Consider the following 18,820-nt stretch of genomic DNA (forward strand, 5'->3'; position numbering starts at 1 on the left):
GATGATATTAAAGTATTCAAACACACGCTTTGCCTACTACCTTTTTATGTTGAAACACCTCAGAGAGTGCATGGGTGTAGCGAGACAGTTGTTTGTCAATGATGAGTTTAGTATTTCTCCAATGGCAGTCACTCCCGTCAGCATGACATGCAAGGAAAATGCAGACAACAATGAATTTTGGAATAATGGAACAAAATTTGATGCGATGGTTGTGCCTATTGTACACTTGTTGAGACTTGTTGATGGTATGCAACCATGTATTGGCAAAGTGTACGAGGCAATGGATAGGATGATTGAGAAGTTAAAAGATTTAGTGCCTAATGCTGAGCAATATCAGAAGATACATTATTTGTATATTGAGAGGTGGAATGCCTATAGCTCACCTTTGCATTCATCTATATTTATTCTCGAGGGGTTCACCTTCTAAAACATATAAGATACCACGTGAGTTCAAAAGAAATGGTATCATATTTAGTAAAATTTACAAGATTATATTTACAAAATGGATTTTTTAATTATAATTTGAAAAAAATCCATAAGTTAAGTAAAAAGAGTTATTTTAAAGCCTTATAGCATGTAAAGAAAGGGTATTTCTTAATATCCTTTTTCGAACGCAATTATCTAAATGATTTCTTATAGGTGGACTCCCCACATATTTGTTTTGGACCCTGAGTTTCAAGGTAAGAATCAAGAAAATGATGCCAAGGTCAATCTCAATTGAAGGTAAATTCTTGACCGCACGGTGCCTGATGTTAACAGTTGGCACAAAATAAGAGATCAACTTGCTCTTTATAGGAGAGCAAAAAACTCTTATGGCTATGAGAATGCTTTACATGACCAATGCAACGTTGGGGAACCTTTCTTGTGGAAGGATTTTGGATCAGATAGGCCAGAGTTACAAAAGCTGATTGTTCGTATCTTAAGTCAAGCAGTGAGCTCCTTTTGCTTGGAGCAATTATGGAGTACCTACAATCATATTGTTTCGAAGAAGAGGAATCACCTTGGAATAGAAAAAACAAATGATTTGGTCTTTGTTAGTGCCAACTCGAGAACGCTTTGCAAAAGTGTTGCATCACAAGCCAATCCATTTACTCAGTGGAAGATGGAGCAAGAGGAGAAGCATGCTCGTTTTATTCATGGCACCCATTATCATGAGACTAGCACTTCAAGAACTACAAATGCGCATTTTGCTGAAAATGATGATGATTCCCTCTAGATTTGACATTCTTCCTTGATGGATTTTATTTTGTATGTTGCTTTATGGCTAGTTATAGCTTGGCAATTAGCTGCAAGCTGCCTATATGATGTCATGACCTATTGCCACAGCTTATAGATACTCATTTTGTTGCAGATGATGATGATTTCGTCTAGATTTAGGCTTATTCAATACTGAAGATCATTTTATATGTTGCTTTATGGTTGGTTACAGCCTAGCAACCAAGTGGCTATTGCCTAGGCCCTAGGGCCTACATGATGTCATGAATGATGAAGCTACTTTAGTCTTTTGTCTTTTACTATTAAGTGCTCACTCTTTTTCTCACCTTGAACATTTGTTTTAGTTCTTGTCTTTCAAGTTTGAACTCTTAAGCTTTCATGTCACATGAATGATGACGTCACAATGAAGTTTGGACACATGCTCTTTTGTAATACCTCAATCGTTAAAGTTTATCCATATGATTTCTATTTGCCATTTCCTCACCTCATGTTCGTTATACAATATTGTCACAACTCTATAGAAACAGAATTTGTATCCTTTTTCATTAATTTGTCTATATAATGATTTATTAAATTTATTTCCTTTGCACTAATTAGATGTAAAGAAAAGTGCATTGGAGCTGGCCACTAATGAGTGGTCACAGGTTATGGTGGACCCACGCGCTGGGTTAGAGAAAAGATAGTTCACACTTCCACCTATATGGCCCGATTGAGCGCCTGTGACCAGAACTCACGCATATCAGGGTTAGACTCGCACACAGAAAAGATTGATGCCTTGAAGTGTGGACTAGACCACCAGAACAGACAGTTACAATCAACAAGATGGCATGATCATGAAATGCTTGTATAATGTGCATGTGTGGGACGCCCCCAATATGGGTGTCATATGAAATTTAGGGACCCCCTCAATAATGTGCATGTGTGGTCTCATGACATGTGGCTGGACAATATTGGGGGGGGTCTCATGACATGTGGCTGGACACTTGTCTTGTGCTACTCCACTTTCCCCTTTTGTACTAGCTCTTCCCTCTCCTATAAATAAAAGCTCGTTTTTCTTCATTCAGCATCATTTTTCTTTGCTGTAAACTCATATACAGCACCCATAGATAGCCAGAAACTGGCCCCATCCATCCCCATCATCATCCCCCACTTTTCCATTATCAAATTCCTCCATATTCCCTCTTCTATCACTGCTGTTTTACAGGACAGCAAGCCTATAAATTCATTACAGCACCTCCTTCTCAAGCTCTTTCTTCCATTTTAGCAACAAGAAGCAAGCCCTATCCATGTACTACTATTCAACGATGGAGAAAAGCTGATTTCCCCTCTTTCTTCTCTCATAACTGTAAAGAAATCAGTTCTTATCATTGCATAATAGATAATGCATGTGTGTTTGTACATCTTTGCATGATCTTGTGAGAGTGAGAATTACTTCTCCTCACTCTCAGGTTGATTGTAACTGAGCTCTTCCCTAAGGGACTTGGATTGAGCAGAAATACATTCCTTCAAGGGGGGTTGCCCATCTTCAACCCTCAATCTTGTCTCCATTACTTTTACATTTTCATGGCTGTAATTTTGTGAGTAATTTTCATTTTCAGCTTTAAGTGTTCATTCTCTTTTATATTAAATCTCGAAAACAAGCGAATATCATAATTGTTAAGCATACTACGTTGTTCGGGGCGTTTACAAATATGCTAATAAAATTCAATGAAAAATGATATTTTTAAAACTTAAATTGTGCTTGTTTATGTATTTCATTGCAGTAGAGTCCAATGTGATGAGCTGAAAACTATTTTATATATGAAAATGCATTTTTTTAATATACTGTCCCCCCCAGTCCTGTCTCCTATCCCTTGTTTCTATGGTTGTGATAAAAGCATGGTTTGTGCAGAAGTGCACATGGTTTGTGCACAAGTGCATTTGATACATTGTTTATGGATCTATTCCCCAACCTAAGCATCCTTTTCCTATTCCCAAAGATTTTAATGAGAACCATGAGGAAGCCTTGCTTACATGGAATATGGGTGATGCACATGTCTATTCTGCTCTTTTTCAATGTATTTCTAAAAAAGTCCTACTAGCGGTTACCTCCTACATGACATCTCCCAAAGTATGATCGAAGCTTCAGATGTTATATGAGGCACCTTCGATCGTGTGTGTGGTGACTCTTTATGGCAAGCTTCAACAAATGAAATTCAAGCCTAAGGACACTATTCAATTATTTTTGTTTTATGTTACATAAGCAAGGACCAGCTTCAACACATGCAGTCTACCATTCCAGAGGCACATCTCGTAGGCACAGTACTCCACAATCTCCCCCCAAGGTTTGATAAAGTCGCAAATGCTTTGAGGACACAAACCTCGTCTACACCTGGAACTTTACACATATGTCCTCGATACTGCTTGAGCATGACGCATCTTTGTGTATACAAGGGCAGTGTCCATCTCATTATGGAGGTTCCAATGAGGCTTTTACCGCTTTAGGGAGGTTGTGGTAAGAAGGGCCATTTGCAGAAGGACTACAAGGAGTTAGCAACCTCATGGAAGAAGAAAGAGAAGCAGAAGAAGCGAGATGAGAAATTCTCTAAAGACACATCCTCTTCCTCAGACTTCAACTCCAATCCTCCGGCCAAGAAAAAGCCCAAAGCGTGGAAGGGATCAGCTTCTTCAATCGTGGGAAGGGCTTGATAGCCCCTTCCTCTTCTGCTTTCTAGTCTAGGTGATACGGTCATCCCTCACAACTCTCTAGTGCCAATAAGGGAGTGTGAAACAATGGTGCTGAAATAAATTGTTAAACACAAGATAGAACAAAAAGAAAATAGAAGAACACTTCAAAGGAAGAAAACTCAAAGATGTGCAAGAAACCAATGGAAAGTCCATCTAAAGAGTAATAATGACTAATGAGGATTGGCTGGAGGATTCGAGTCGCAGTCTGAGGAAGAAGATGACTCTTTGAAGAAGTTTGCATTCTGCTTCTCCTTCTTCTTCCGTGAGACCGCTAACTCCTTGCAGTTCGTCCACAAATGGCCCTTGTTACCACAATGATAACACTGGCCCTTTGACTTCTTCTTCCTATCACCCCTCTCTAAAGTCGTAAAAGCATGACTGGAACCCCCATAATGAGACAAAAGCCACCCCTGTAAACACAAAGATGTCTCCTGCTCATGCAATATCGAGGCCCAAATTGCTTGTTGATTATATGTATAGCAAGGGGCTTTTGGATCAACAAAGGAGATTATGGGATCTCAACTTCTACTTGATCCATTAGCAATTAAAGTTAAAGAAATACCAAAAGGGGTGCCGATTTTGGGGCCAACCGAGTGTCTGTTGTCCAAGATTATTAAGGTAAGTTGCATATTTTGTTTTATGTTTATTTGCTGACTGTTGTAATTAAGTGCTTAATCAAGAAATTACCACCCCTTTCATAAAGAAAGGCTGGTTTCACATCCTCTCCACTTGATCCCATATCACCGTGTGAAGACATGCTTGCTATAATTCACTACTGAGAACAATTTCACTAAATTTGCAATGATCCCAAGTTGCAATCAAGTGCCACAGGCCCACCAATTCAAAGGATTTGATGGTATCTCGACAATGGAACCATGAAACCAGCCTTCCTTTAGTGGATGGGTGGAAATTCTCTGATTATAACTTAATTACAGCACTAGGCATTTATTGCAAAACTGAAAATACAAATTTACCTACTAATCTTTGGACAATGGACACCCTAGTTGGCCCCAAAACAAGTATCCCTTTCGGTGTTTCTTTAGCTTTATTGAAGTAGAAGTTGATTTACAATGGGATTCTCGCAATCCGCTTTGTAATCCAACCTCCCCTTGCTATCCACCTTGCTATCCAAAGTGACCAGCAAGTCTTCAATTTGCTTGGCCCATTGATTCGGACAATCAATTAGGCATTCACCTACCTCAAGAAGACTAAAAATGCCTCAAATTTAATGGTTGGCTAATCCTCCACTTGATTTCAGTTGAAAATCACCTTCAGCCCTGAATAATTCAGGTCTTGGAGTCTTCAATGTCCGGCACACTTCCCTAGGCAACTGATAAACCCTAATTTTTGCTGTAAATTAGGGTTACAACACAAAAAACTGAAATTCCTTAGCCTCCAAGGATCCAAATACTGAGATCTTCGAAGCAAGGCTGTGAAATGGTTAGGAAATGAGAGAGAATGCTGAGGAGAGAGAAAATCCAGAGTTTTGTTGCAAGAAATGACGGAAAAATCAATCAAATGCTGCCCTATCCCAACAACATGCAGCTGTCGGCTGCTCCAAATCTGCAAACGTCTGCTGGTAATGACTAAAACTCAGCTCACGATGGCTGCTCCAACTCCTCACAATGTCTTTCCAACAAGAATGAATGATTCTCTCTCTCTAAGCCTTCGTTTTTGCTCTCCGGACCTTTCCCATGTTTTTCCCAACCTCCTTTGGAAAACTCAACAAGTGACAACCTTTCCAAATGTATTTTCAGCATTATCCACATTATTATGGTAATTTCCAGTCTAAAATTACTTTGGTGACCAAAAAACTAGTTTGACCAACCAATAATTAAATTGGCTAGGCCACTTTATCTGCCAAGTGTCCCTATGCCATTTTTGACCATTAAATCGGTATTAAGTATCATTAAACGCCACATCTCTAGTGTGACCAACTGACACTTATGGCCAAATAAATGACTTAAGCCAATAGGTGGCACTAGATGTTGGGATAAAGGCCCGTTTAACCTTACTTGTATAGTATACTCACATTATTTAGTTGCACATGTGAATGCACCCTTACGTGCCCTAAGTATAAATACATTTTATTCTTTGTGTACCAACATTTGTTGGTACACTCAAATCTAATCGTACTTCACTCTCCCTCTCTGATTCTCACCAACCATCACACTCTCATGGTCACTCCTCCTCAAACTTCTGCTGCATCGAGCTAAGCTCCAACAACTAGTATCAGAGCTTCAGGTTCTGTGAAGGCAATACCAACGCTTCCCAATCAACAGATGTCAACAGACAGGCACCAGGTGACAAGCAATCCACAACGCCAGGCGACAGGCAATCCACAAACGTCAACAGGCAACTGATGAGCACCAGGCGACAGGGTAATCTTCTCAATTACCACTTCCCTGGGCGAGAGTTCACGTGCTGGAGGCACAGATCTCAAATTTGTGTAAATTCGAGCCCGAAAATTTGGGGATTTCCCAAATTTGACCTTGTTTATGCCTGGCAGTGATTTTCAAGTCAGAAATTGCAGACATTGTGTGTGGTGACCTCAATTAATTTGGGGATTTTGCCAAATTAGTCAAAATTTTGCTCTTTTGGGTAAAATTTCTTCACATTGGATCCCAAAAAATTGGGGCTTTCCATGTATTGATAATATTCTGCTCAGCTAGGTCAGATTGGCTAACATTTATGCAATTTTGGACCTGAAATTTTGGGGGTTTGTGCAGAATTTGGTAAATTTCTACATTTTTGCTTGTGTGGTGGCTGGTTTATGTACAAACAGCAAAGATTTATTTTTGGTTCAGGAAGAACGGCAGTGTGTTTGCTGGTTTAGCTTGTGCTTTTGTAGTTCAGGGGCATTTACTCGTGTTCGTGATAAAATGGCTGCAACTTCTTCCAGTTCAGACATCAAGGGTTCGATGGAAATCAAATGTTTTGATGATCATGGCTTTGACCTTTGGAAAGACCGTCTGCAGGGCATATTGTTCCTAAAGGATTGTGAGGATGCTTTGCAGGAAGATAAACCCGCACTAATGTCTGATGTAGATTAGGCCAGAGTAAACAAAAAGGTGGCATTGATGAGGAAATCTATATAAAACAGCCCAAGGGCTTTGTAGTTTCTCAAAAAGAGCAAATGGTGTGTAAACTAAAATGCAGCCTGTATGGGCTGAAGCAAGTACCACGGCAGTGGTACAAAAAGTTTGACACTTTTATGCTATCTCATGAGTTTACACACAGCCATGCAAATCATTGCTTGTACATGAAAAAGGATACAGATGGCAGCCCCATCATACTTGTTTTATATGTCGATGATATGTTGCTAGCTGAAAAAAGAAAGACTAGCTTGGATACTCTCAAAAATCAGCTGAAATCAGTCTTCTCCATGAAAGATTTGGGGAACGTAGAGCATATTTTAGGCATGAGGATTCATAGAGATAGAATGTAGAAATTGTTGTTTTTATCTCAAGAAAAGTACATTGAAAGGGTACTGGACAGATTTAACATGGCTGAAGCTAAGCCGGTTGGGGTACCCTTAACTCCTTATCTTAAGCTTAGTAAAGCTAATAGCCCAAAAGATGACGTGGAAGCAAATGCTATAAAGGGAGTCCCTTATGCATCAACTTGTGCCTCTCCCGAGCATTGCATACGACTAGCGGGAGTCGGTTAGAGGTTCACATCAGATCTTTAAGTGGGAGGTTGTTGGGATAAACGCCCGTTTAACCTTCCATGTATAATACATGCACATTATTTAGTTGTACATGTGAATGCACCCTTACGTGCCCTAAGTATAAATACATTTTATTCCTTGTGTACCAACATTTGTTGGTACACTCAAATCTAATCATACTTTACTCTCCCTCCCTGACTCTCACCAACCGTCACACTCCCACGCTCACTCCCCGAACTTCTACTGCATCCAACTAAGCTCCAACTAGATACCACCTAGTATCTATGCGACATAACTAATTGCAACTTTTGCATTTGACATATTGCATTTCTAGATCCATCCAAAGTACAACACACTCTTCAATTCATCTCCACCCGGTTCCACATCGACAAATAGAGTTTCAAGGTCATTGTATTCACTTTACCTAGTATATTTTATCATTCATCTAAACTCTCTTTGAGCTACTCTTCACCTTAGAGGTCTACTATTTATCATTGTGTTAGAATCATATACTTTGTGTTTATCTTCTTTGTTTAGGTATTTCTTTACAACCCTCCCCTCAAACTCCCTGTATACCTCCTTCCCCATCTAGGTTATCTCCACTTTTTTCCTCCCCTACCGCTCACTACCTCTCCTTGTTCTTTGCTACCCATTCACCAATCGTACTCAGTTCTCCTCCTCCCCTCATTTCAAATGGGATTTTGGATACAAACTCAAATCATGGCAAGGGAGAGGAGCTATTTCAAACACAAGAGCCCCACAAGCTACCAAGGCTTCAATGCCTCCTCCACAGGATCAGCCCTTTGTCATTGCTCGATGATTCTAGCATCTAATGAAAGATTTTGGACTATCCATAGACCCTAGAATGACCTAGCAGAACACCCCAATTAAAGCAACTTCAATAACAAGGATGTTCATGTTGTGTGAACTATACCCTTATGACCAAAATTATGAAAGATGGGGAGCCCACCATGACTCAAAAGGGTCTTGCACAAGATGCCTAACATCATGCTATATAAGATGAGATTTAGCTCCATACAAAGAAATCACACTTCAGAGTTGGTTGCTTATCATCCTAGGAGGAAAATCAATGGTGTGAAATCAATCTATAAGACCAAGTATTTGGCCGATAAGACCTTGGACAAGCACAAGGCAAGAGTTCTTGCAAAGGACTCCTCGTCAATGAGGACATCAAATAAGACAGCCACACAAATGCAAGGACTAGATGTTCATAGCATGTATTTGCATTTAGATCAAAGTGGCATTCCTTCAGATTTCTCGTGTTCGTCTTCTTTCTATACTCTTCTCTTCTATCTATGTACTTTTGCTTATGTTGCTCACTCTCATAGGGCACTAGGGCTTCTAAGATTTGAATGGATATTGGGAACCCATGCAATGCTCAAACACGATTTGCAGCCCAAGGACATGAACAACAATTATGATGCAAGCAACTGCACACTTGAATACACAAGCACGCATTGGGGGCTAGCTTAATAAGATGTCCCATTCATCCAAAGAATTCACATTATCCAATTTTATTTCCCACTAGATAAGGGATATATAGACTCATTTTATGCTTGTGTGCCATTCTTTAGTTCTACCTTGACTTAAATACTATTTAAAAGTACAAATAAAGAAAAACAACTAGTTCTTCAAAGAGGGTATTGGAATCCCACAGTGTCTGAGTACTATAAACCCTACACTCATAGGGCTTCCTATTTCTTTGTTACAAAGCTATGGTTGAAAGAAAAGTAATTATACTCACTAACGAGATCTGAATCACTTATCAAGTTTCACCACATTCAATAGTTGATACTGTAGTACAAGGCTCTAGCCTACATTGTATTACACCTCTAGCCACTACCCACAAAATGAGAGTTTGCCTAATCGTAGTAACTATTTGCAGCCAATTATTGACTTAGGCTACTTCGACTGCTTGAACAAGTTACTTTAGCCAAGCCATAGTATGACTCCTCCTACCACACAATTGCTTAATGAATGGTCTTGCAAGGGGCCTTAGATATGGGCATTCATTGGTCCAATAGTTCCTAACCACTATAAATCCCATAGCTCTTCACCATACGCATGCCTTTGTTGGTCCCTTCTACATTGACAATGCTACATTGATTGTTTACAATCTAATTTTTGGCCTATTTCTTTGCAACACATGAACATCGAAGTTGGATGGGAAGCTTCTAAGGCAATTTCCTTAACTGATACATCCAACAACTACTTGATGCCATCACTTGGTGATACAGCATACTCAAAGCTCTCTTAAAGTCATCAATGTGTAGATAAGAAGCTTATTGGAAAGCTGGCTATCCCAAAAGCCTACCGTAATTGCATTCGCTATATGAGGATCCAAATGATAAAAGCCAAGAACAAAAAGGTGGAGCCCGTATTAGGAAAAGAAAGACAAACCAAAAGCATTAATGAAGAATGCACTCACTAGGAATAACAAATATAAAGGGGGTTGTGAAGATAAGCTAGGGTTTGCATAGAAAAAACGCAAAATGTATGAACACAACTAAAATACTAGCTCAAACAGTAACACAATAAATGCAAAACCCGAAAACACAAACAAAAGCAAACAAGAAATAGAACTCTAAAGTGAATGAATCAATGTTGTAAATGAATGAGGGAATGTATAGAATGTTCAAGAGCAAAGCTATCCGATAGCCTGTGGCTATCGAGGGAGTGGATTGAGGGAGTACTCAAAGTGTGACATCCACCAAAGACAAATCCCGAGTGTTCTAACCACCAAGCAAAGCTGAGTGAATGCTGAACATTGAAGGGCAGCAGACAGGTCACCAAAACACACCAATCTGGAGGCCATGTACTAGTAAATGCGGCCATGTATGACCAATCAAAGGCTGAAATCTGGTCACCAAGACTGTAAGCAGCAGGGTGACAGTTGAGGAAGGTGTGTCGGATGCTGAATAGGCCTGCACTGATGAAAATGCAAGTTGGCTAATGCGCACGAGATGGTTGAACAGCAGGGCAGCCTCCAGAACCTGAAAACACAGCTATCTAGGGCTATAGCAGCAGTCACCAGCAGCTGGAAACAGTGAACGGTAGCAAAGGATAGGCACCAAGGGCCAATGATGACGTGGCAACAATTTGCAAAGGCTGGATAGCCACTACAGGAGGGGTTGGTGGAAACCTACAAACAAGGATAGACTAAATGATGGGCAGCTTGCCTATTTATAGACACAAAAGGATCCTCCCAAATCAGGGTTTTGCTTATGGGACATAAAAACTCTCTAGAATAGTGCACCATTTAATGAAACTTTTGGTGACTTACATGTTTTGGGGCTGTTCTAAAGAGCTAATCAATTTGTAATACATCTTTAGTTCAACCTCCCCTCTCAAGCCCAAAACCGAAACCAAGAAGGGACTCGAAGAAAAGCTCAAGCCCAATTTTACCCCAAGGCATCCCGTCCAAAGCACCCACGGCATTGGACAAGAGGGAACGTTACTGCTTAGTGGCCTACCAAGACTACAAAGCCAATGGTTATCTTACCAAGAAAGCCCAAGTGATCACCCCAAAGAGACCAAGGCATTGGACAAAGGGTGCTTATCAGAAAAACAATGCCCTACCAAGACCTAGAAAGGCAAATGGAACCACATTGAATTGTGAGAAGATATGGTTTACAACGTGTCAAGTAATTGTGCCCCAAGGAAAGAATGCAAAGGGATGGTTAGATCCACATCATAAGATAAGTAAGCTATCCCAATCACTCCAGCGTGTCAATGACGAGGGACAAGGGAGAAAAACTATGTAGATATGGTGGTAAGGTGGGAAAAAAACCACCGGTTGAAACAGCTTAAGATCCACCTAGGGATGTTCAGCACAATGAGATGCAAAGAGTATGCTACATGATGAGAATACATAGGCAACAGGTGCCCATTTCCCAAGCGCTTTTTTACAATGATGATAATGATCATGCAATGCAAAGGAAAGGTGTAACAAGGAAGGGAGCCCGTTGTCGAGGACAAATGCCGAAACCTATAGAATACTAAAAAAGGGTAGAAATCCCCTCCTCTCAACCATATATGTCAATGCTAAAGAAGAAAGAGGAGCCTAATGTCAGTCTTGCGTGGTGCCAAGAACCATGAGGAATCTAATTAGGAAGGTAGATCTAACACTCCTTAGCCGGAATAGTCATAGGAGAATCAACCATCTAAATAAGTGAAACATGCCCATACTTGATCTTGAGACTTGAGAGAGGGCTCCTGTGCTAGACCAAGAGGCATAGCCAAGCCTAAATCTCAACCTTGAGAGAGGACTCTGTGCTAGTTAAGAAGCAGCAAGATAGTAGTTCACCATGGACATAGTCCAAATGGATGAAGGAGGAAGATCTAACCCTCCCCAACTGAAAAAACAGAGAAAAGTCAATTACCAAGGCAATCGGGATGTACCCATACTTGATTGTGGGAGGGGGCTCCAATGATGACCAAGTGTCATACGCATGCCTAAAACTTGACATCAGGAGATGGCTCCAATGCTAGCCAAGAATGCGAAGGCACAACCACCAAAGTAGTATCCACTTGTCATGAAAAGTAAACCAAAGAGAAGATACTATCTCCATCTCCATGCTGATGGATGCAATACTCACCAAGGCAAGAATCAAAAAGCAAACCTTCAATCCACGTAGGACCTACAATATTAGTCTTACCTAAAATACAAAACCCAATATGAAATGATCAATAAAAAACTCGACATACTCTATATTTCACACCGAGATGCTTTAGATATTATGAGAGTAAGATGCAACAAAAGAAATGAAAGGAGGAATTGTGCAAAGAAAGACTTAAAAAAGTATGGCTAAGCCTAAAGGAAACTAGCGTAAGGTTCCTCAGGATGACCTAGGACTCGTAAGAGACTAGCCTAAGGAAAGGTAATAACCTAACCAGTCAGAGATGCTACAAGGTACTAACTGAGGGGGAGATCCAAGATCCACTCCATCGATGGCCAGCCACTAATGAACATAAATACCAATGCATGGAGAAATTGCACTACCTCCTTGGAAAAGACCTCTCAACTTCCTTAAAGTGGCACTACCACTCTTGAAAGGGGTTAAGATTTGTTTAGGAATGGAGATTGGATTCAACTTTGGTGTGGACAGAAGACTCTTAGCTAGGTATGAGGTGATTTTGAGTGCGGGTCTAAGACCCTTGGCCTTTGAGCAACAATTGTCATCTACATGGCTAAGTTTTTGGTAAAATATACAAAATCTATTCTTTTTAGGCAAGAAGTACCAAGAGGGCCTTTGTAAGGGTGTAAGTTTCCCTTCAAAGAAGGAGACTAACCATCACCATTAAAACATGGTCTGTATCTAGGGTCAATCAAGAAAGGCGGAATCGGGTCTAAATATGGAGGTGATCCCTTTCCACTCCTTGTTTCTATCAAAGGAGATGACTCATTAAAACAAGATGGGGATTCCTGCATTTAAGCAATCAATGAGTGTGATACAGTTTACAAGAGGGAGATTTTCCACGCAACAAGACCAAAGGACAAAGACTAACACACTTGTGGATGTATGTAAGGCACAGTATTAAGGGATCGAATTCCCCCTAATGATGTACCAGGATACAGAGCGGTATATCTCTAAGTGTCTAGTAATGGCCTAAGACCTTGATATGCATCAAAGACAATGTGTGCTAAGATTGGATAACCTATTGTAGGTCTAAAGTAAGGGTCTAGATTGAAAAAAGAGGAAGCTAAATGTAAAGTGAATGTGGGAGAGAGGAGCAAGAAATGTAAAGGTGAATCGGAAGCACCAAACTTATAGTCAAATGAAATAAACAATGAAGGATTACCTTGTGGAACATCTCTAATTTCCTCAAAACCATACCCATACCAATCTAAGTCTCCATTGTGACTTAAGAGTTGGTTCATGTATAACTAAAGGAACAACATATACATAATCAAACTCACATAAAAATGGATTGTATGAACCTGCCATTGGACTTGATTATGAAGAGTTTAAACTTTCAAGTGTGTCTTGAGTGAATAGTCTTTGGTATATGTTGTGTAGCCTCTTGGTTTTCTTGTTGAGGGACATGACAGAAAAGTACATCAATTTTAAGAGATGGTTTTTATGGTCTTAAACACGAACCTCAAGCTTATATAATAAGAAAAAAAAATTAATTAGTTTATGGTTTTTGCAAATGCTTAATTGAGAGCACACTATGCCAAAAAAGATAAATACTATTCTAGTTTGGATGATTTGCTACTCCCTACTTTAGAGGGTGGTTAGGACTAATTTGTATCAAAACTATGAGTATCTAGCACAAAACCAAGCTCTCCACGATAGCCATAAGATACTCTTTAAAAGACCAGTAACTCTGATACCATGTGAAGATAAGCTAGGTTTTACATAGAGAAAACACAAAAGATACGACCACAACTAAAACACAATAACTCAAACAATAATGCAATAAACGCAATACCTAAACTTGAAACACAAACACAAACAAAGAAGAAAGAGAACTATGAAGTGAATGAATCAATGTTGTAAATGAATGAGGGAATGTACAGAATACTCAAGGGAAAAGGTGTCCAACAACCAGTGGCTCTCATGGGATTGGACCAAGGGAGTAGTATTTGCACTTAGGTAGCCTAAGTACAACCTCTTTTTTTTGCATAGATTTCAACTTCTGAACATTTACATAGCTAATACGTTTATGCCAAATTTCAACATCCCATACAACTCCATCATCATGGGCAAACATGACTGCCTTCAATTCTAGAATAGATGTATCCAGAGTAAACATTCTGCCATCCCTTCTATCTTTAGCAATCAATTTGCAACCATTACCATATTCCTTGATAAGGTATCCACCCTTATTGAATCTAACTTGCAAATTCTGCTTTGCCATCTATCTTCCATATGTCCAATCGACAAAAGATTTTTAGTGATCGATGGTACATGAAGCACATCATATAGATTCCTTTTCTTGCCGTCATGCAACATAAGCAATGGGAACACACATGTATACTGAATATCATGCTAGGTATCATCCCCAGTGCAGACATATCCATGAAAACATACAACCAACTCATCAAACCATTCTCCATGGGGTGTCATATGATTAGAGGTCCCTGTCACCAAAACACAACAGCCTGGAGACTAGGAACTAGTATACACAACAGTGTATCACCAATTGGAGGCTAAAATCTGGTCATCGAGACTGTAGGCAGCACGGTAACAGCTGAGAAAGGTATGTTGGATGCTGAATGGGCCTATACTAATGAAACTGCCAGCTGGCTGATGCGTAGGAGATAGCTAAACAGCAGGGCTGCCTGCAAAACCTGAAAATACAGTTGTCTAGGGCCATAGGAGCAGTCGCCAACAGCCGGGAATAGTGAGCAGCAGCAATCGACAAGCGCCAAGGGCTGATAATGACATGGCAGCAATTCGCAAAGGTTGAACAACCACTGGAGGAGGTGCTAAAGGTGGAAACCTACAAACAAGGATAGACTAAATGGTGGGCAGCCTATCTATTTATAGATGCATAAGGATCCTTCCAAATTAAGGCTTTGCTTATGGGACACAAAAACTCTCTAGGACCGCACACCATTTAATGAAACTTTTGGCAATACATGTTTTGGAGCTGTTTTACATAGCCAATCGGTTTGTAATGCATTTTTAGCTCAACAAGGTTGTATATATAGATAAGTGACACCATACAAGACTAATGTATCATTCAAGATGGGCAACTAGGCAACTAGCAAGGTGCCCAAAAAGAAACCCTATCCCAAGGCACTTTGGTGTCCCCCAAACTCTAGAGGGTTAAAAAGTGAGATGTCAAGAACGCTTCCAAAACTCCCAATGCTAAAAGCTTTTTTTTTCATCTAAACAAGAGTTTACGTAGTTCCCCAATTGTTTCACTAGATCTTTAGTGCCCAATCCAATAGATTGGCTTTGATGCATCATTGGGATGATTGCTAAAAGCATGCTACATTTTCAAACTGCTCAAAGTGTAAATATATCAACTCCTAAAAACTTACCTTAATTCTATGGACTTCAAATCTTATAAGCTCCATAGCAGTTATAAGTGCCAATGCCAATGGGTAAGAATGCCAAGTGCAAAGGGTGGTTTTGGCTGTAAGTGAGTAAGGTGAACAAAGTAACGCTTGATATTGCAACAACTCTTCAAAATTTTGAGTGAGACAATCCAATGTGGTTATGTTGAGTGGGAGAGACATATGCAACAAATGCATATGGGAAGCTCAGGGGTTTGTATTATCAAAATCCAGGGAACATAGTTTAAATAGTTGGTTCTTCTTCGGAATCATTGAAGTGACAATTGTGTATTATCAAGACTAGTAGTGAAGCCAAGAGGCACACCAATCTTATCAATTAGATCACATAAGACATAAAGAAAATAGAACTCACCGTGATGATGGATGAATTTATCCACACTTTCCTGTATGGCATCCTCATTCTGAAGCTTTGGAGCTGACTCAAAAAATGATTTTATTTCTTCCATGCAAGCGAATGTCCGCGTGTTGTTCAAGCAGAACGATCACTAATAGACATGAAGCTTGAGAATTTTTGAACTCCTGACAACATGAATTGGAAGCACAAAATAAATACCCACTAAAACGGTACAAAATTCGAACAAATTATATGACGCAATTGACTTAACCAGATTGATTAGATCGGTTGGTATGGTTATGTAATGTGACAGAATTGATAAGGAGAGCGATGATGAAGAGCGAGCGGTGCGACGAGCGGAGAGAGAGGGAAGAAGAACAGGAGCTCCGCCTATGAACTTCAAAAGTAAATGCTTTAACTGTTTTATAACCAGCTCGTGTGTATGTGTGAACAGTTAAGAAACCGAAAGAGAGAGAGAGAGAGAGAGAGAGAGAGAGAGAGAGAACCTTTCAAGCTGGAAGGAAACCGAAGCCCATAATCCCTGCCTGACGGAGCGTACTGCCATCATGTACAGTCAGGCAGCCGACAGGTAAAGCCCAGTATCCAATCATTTTCTTCCAACTCGGTCTTTTCTAGCCTAGCAGAGATTTATCTCGCACATGCCGCTGCCTCGGACAGCTTCTTGGAAAGGGTCAGCAGAGTTACTCCATACATGTGCTCAGACAGGCAGCTTTCCTATCGGATGCGAAAAGGGCGAAGCGCATGTGCCTGAGGCGCTACCACAGACAACGCGGCGAAATTTAGCATATCGTTAGTGTTTGAATTTTAATTAATTAAAAAACCAACAAGAAAATCCGGAAAACCCACCAAAAATCAGAAAAAAATAAACCATAACTCCAACAACCCCCCCCGGCCCACCCAGCACAACGCAACTCTAATGTCACTAGGTTACAAAAATTACATGCAACATAGCACAAAAGACTGGGTTAAACAATATTGCTTCATTAAGTGTCTTCAAGCAACCTTCAAGACATGCCTCTTGATAACCCAAGACTTGTCTTACAATATTAGCAAAGATAATATCAGTCCTCAACCTAGTGGTTTTATCCATATAGCAACTCTATTTCTGTTCACACTAAAGGGCTCTCATGACAACTACCCGGATTAAATTCTAAACCTTCAAGGATTCATCATCTAATATTAGCATTCAAACTTACAAAGTGCACCCACTCTGGTGACTTCTCGATAACAACATAGTAGAGATCTAGCTAGATTTGGCACAATTTAACCTTCTCTTTAATCGAGATATTCAAAGCATGCAGCGTAGGATAACGTCCTACGGCCCCATCTAAGGAAAGCTATATGATATCCAACTTAATCCTAGAGGGATTTGTTGGATCTATGACAAACCACTATTACCACTGGCCAATATGCCTAGGAATCAGAATAAAACTCATAAAGAAATTTAAAAAGAGATGGACTGTGAATCGAGATTCCATACTGCCTAATGTGGTCCACACTATTTAAAGTACTCTAGACACTAATCACACGAATAAGAAACTTGGAATTGAAAAGCCCAGAAGGTGTCATAGACTTAGAAACAATAGTACATACATTTATGAATGGTAAAGTTAACCATAATATATTGAATTTTTTTTTGTAGGTAATGATATAACTATTCCACCCAACCACCATTAGTTCGAGAGAGTTGGTGTAGGATAAAATTTTAAACTCCCTCTATTATATGGAATTTGTTAAGAAGTTTATATGTGTAGAATATACGGCTAACCGAGAGCTAAGCATAGTTCAATAATGAATTTATCGACCCCATTCATGTCTCAAACTAGATTTTCCTTTGAAGTAAATAAACACAACGACAAGATTGAAAATGAGAATCAAAAGTGGCTTTAAAAGAAGTTTGCAAAAGATACACATGAGGTAAGAACATCCCAAATTTATGCAAATTGAAGGAGGAACGACTTAAGAATGCTGGTAGATCTATGAATAGTCTTTGAAGAAGCCCTCAAAAATGATGCAAAACCATTTTGCAAAGATTTAAAGGTACAATGCTAACAAACTTTATCCACCTAGTAAATAATGCAATTGATATCTAGTGACCTAGCTTTTGCTACCCTAAAATATATACTATTAGTTAAGGAGAGGTGGGGGGCGGGTGCCACCTGGCAGTCCCCCCACCTCCCCCACAAAAAAGAAAGAGAATGTAGGGGCAGGTGCCACGTGTCCAGCACCCGCCCCCTACAAAAATCGCGCCCGCCCCGGCATGAAGCGCCAAGGCGAGTCTAGGCGCGGAGCGCCTAGTATTCTATTATCCTATGTCAAGGGTTAAGCTTCTTGGGAAAATGCGATGTATGTATCTAAACTCCTTCTTCTCCTTTTAATGCAAATTACAATTTCTTCTTTTAAAAGAACAATTTTCTTGAGGTTGATATAAATGTTGATAGCAAGAGTTCATCAAATACTATCAAAAATAAAGATATAAATGTTGGCAAGCAACGATAAGAATTCTCATTTCATAGATTTAAATCCAAGAGCTACACGCTAGGAGTGCCTTATTAGGAGTCACCTACACTATCATCACACGTTTCTACACGATGGAAGGCATGTGCCATGATTCATTGACATCTTGGATGTATTGATTGTATACTAAAGAGGAACAATGTGTAAGCGTGTGTTGCATGCATGCACACACACACACACATGCATGCACGCACGCACACGCACGCACGCATGCGCACACGCACACGCACACGCACACGCACACGCACACGCACACGCACACGCACACGCACACGCGCACGCG

The 18,820-nt window shown here is 40.0% G+C and overlaps 1 protein-coding gene across 2 annotated transcripts in view; it reads right to left on the minus strand.

Annotated features, from left to right (window-relative positions):
• The window catches only part of COAB (4-phospho-panto-thenoylcysteine synthetase), a 102,363-nt gene extending 85,576 nt beyond the window's left edge, over positions 1-16,787 (minus strand). Inside the window, exons 1-2 of one of the 2 annotated variants that reach the window (XM_087672755.1) lie at positions 16,506-16,787; positions 16,018-16,184 (exon numbers count right to left, since the gene is read on the minus strand). In XM_087672755.1, coding sequence (XP_087528881.1) covers positions 16,018-16,111 — 94 coding nt within the window. In that variant the 5' untranslated portion in view covers positions 16,112-16,184; positions 16,506-16,787. Of the gene's footprint in view, positions 1-16,017; positions 16,185-16,270; positions 16,425-16,505 lie in introns of those variants that run through there. The other variant, XM_087672756.1, reaches the window with a different exon arrangement.
• Between the last annotated feature and the right edge of the window lie 2,033 nt (positions 16,788-18,820).

The sequence above is a fragment of the Lygodium microphyllum genome, chromosome 30, assembly GCF_053477565.2.
Source record: "Lygodium microphyllum isolate KBCC chromosome 30, Lygodium_microphyllum_v1.1.10, whole genome shotgun sequence".
Classification (NCBI taxonomy): Eukaryota; Viridiplantae; Streptophyta; class Polypodiopsida; order Schizaeales; family Lygodiaceae; genus Lygodium; species Lygodium microphyllum.